This window comes from Sabethes cyaneus, chromosome 2 (assembly GCF_943734655.1).
Source record: "Sabethes cyaneus chromosome 2, idSabCyanKW18_F2, whole genome shotgun sequence".
NCBI lineage: Eukaryota > Metazoa > Arthropoda > Insecta > Diptera > Culicidae > Sabethes > Sabethes cyaneus.
In genome coordinates, this window is record NC_071354.1 from 36702557 (window position 1) to 36704218 (window position 1662).

Consider the following 1662-nt stretch of genomic DNA (forward strand, 5'->3'; position numbering starts at 1 on the left):
ACTGTTCCTGTTCGACGTAGTCAGCGAGTCCGTGGGCCTCCTTCTCGTCTGGCTGATTATGACATGTGTGTTGCTTTTGCCCTAAATGCGGAAAACTTCGTGGAAGCGTTACCGGAAAGCATTGAAGAGTTGCAGGAACGCGATGACTGGCTGATATGGAAAGCTGCAATCGACGAAGAAATGTGTGCATTGGAGAAAAACAAAACATGGAATCTTGTAGATCTTCCGGAAGGCAAAAGAGTAGTGCCGTGTAAGTGGGTTTTCAAAATCAAAGCAGGAGATCCACTTCCTAGATACAAAGCACGACTGGTAGCAAAAGGGTGTTCCCAGCGTTATGGTTTCGACTATCAAGAAACTTACGCTCCCGTTGTGCGTGTAACTACTGTTCGAACGTTGCTGTCAGTAGCGTTACAGCAAGGTCTTCATCTACATCAAATGGATGTCTGTACTGCGTTTCTCAACGGAGAGCTCACGGAAACGGTGTACATGCGGCAGCCTCCAGGATTTGAGAGGGGTAATAAAGTGTGCAGGTTAAACAAATCACTGTATGGCCTTAAACAAGCACCTCGCAGTTGGAACGAACGGTTCAACAGTTTCCTGTTAAGTCTTGGGTTCGAGCGGTCGCAGTATGATACTTGCCTGTACGTGAAACAGTCGAAATGTGTACGTATTTATTTAGTGCTCTATGTTGACGATATTGTTCTGGCGTCAAATTCACTAGAGGAAATTAAGCGGATCAAACTTCAACTACAACAGGAATTCGAAATGAAGGATATGCAGGAGCTCCAGTATTTCCTTGGTTTAAAAATTGAACTGGATATAAGCAAAGGTACGTTGTCGTTGAATCAAACCAAATATATATCCGATCTGCTCAAACGTTTTGGGATGGAGAATTGCAAGTCAGCAGCTACCCCGATGGAAGTAAATTTGAAATTGAAGAAGCTTGAGGAAAACGAATCGCCAACATGTCATCCTTATCGTGAACTTGTTGGGTGTCTGACGTACTTGATGCTGTCAACTCGGCCGGACATCAGTAGTGCGGTGAATATTCTCAGTCGTTTTCAAGGTGGTGCGTCGGATCTTCATTGGACTCATCTCAAACGTGTGTTACGCTATCTGCAAGGAACCAGAAACTACTCTCTGACTTATCAGCAAACGGATGCCGTTTCACCACTTGCTGGATTTGCTGATGCTGACTGGGGAAGCGACATGAACGATCGAAGGTCGACATCCGGTTGTTTGTTCCAGGTCTTCGGAAATACGGTTTCGTGGACGACAAGGAAGCAGACCAGTGTATCGTTGAGTTCTACAGAGGCTGAATACATATCCAGCAGTCAAGCAGCATGCGAGGCAATCTGGTTGAGGAATTTGCTATCTGAATTTAATGTCGTTTTAGAATCTCCCACGGTTATCTTCGAAGACAATCAATCGTGTATTTATATTGCAACCGAACCACGAGATCAAAAACGAATGAAGCATTTGGATATACGTTACAACTATATTCGCGAGTGTATCCAGAATGGTTCTATATCGATAGAGTTTGTTCCTACTCAGAAACAGCTTGCTGATGTGTTTACAAAAGCGCTTCCCGCAAATATCTTTAACAAACACCGTGTAGCGCTAGGTCTGAAAGGGGGTGTTGAAATACAGACCCAACATTAG

The 1662-nt window shown here is 44.3% G+C and overlaps 1 protein-coding gene across 1 annotated transcript; it reads left to right on the top strand.

The window, feature by feature from the left end:
• The first annotated feature begins 885 nt into the window (after nt 1-885).
• Nucleotides 886-1662, top strand: LOC128735287 (uncharacterized). The gene has a single exon (XM_053829779.1). The coding sequence runs from the start codon at nt 886-888 to the stop codon at nt 1660-1662; it is 777 nt and encodes a 258-aa protein (XP_053685754.1).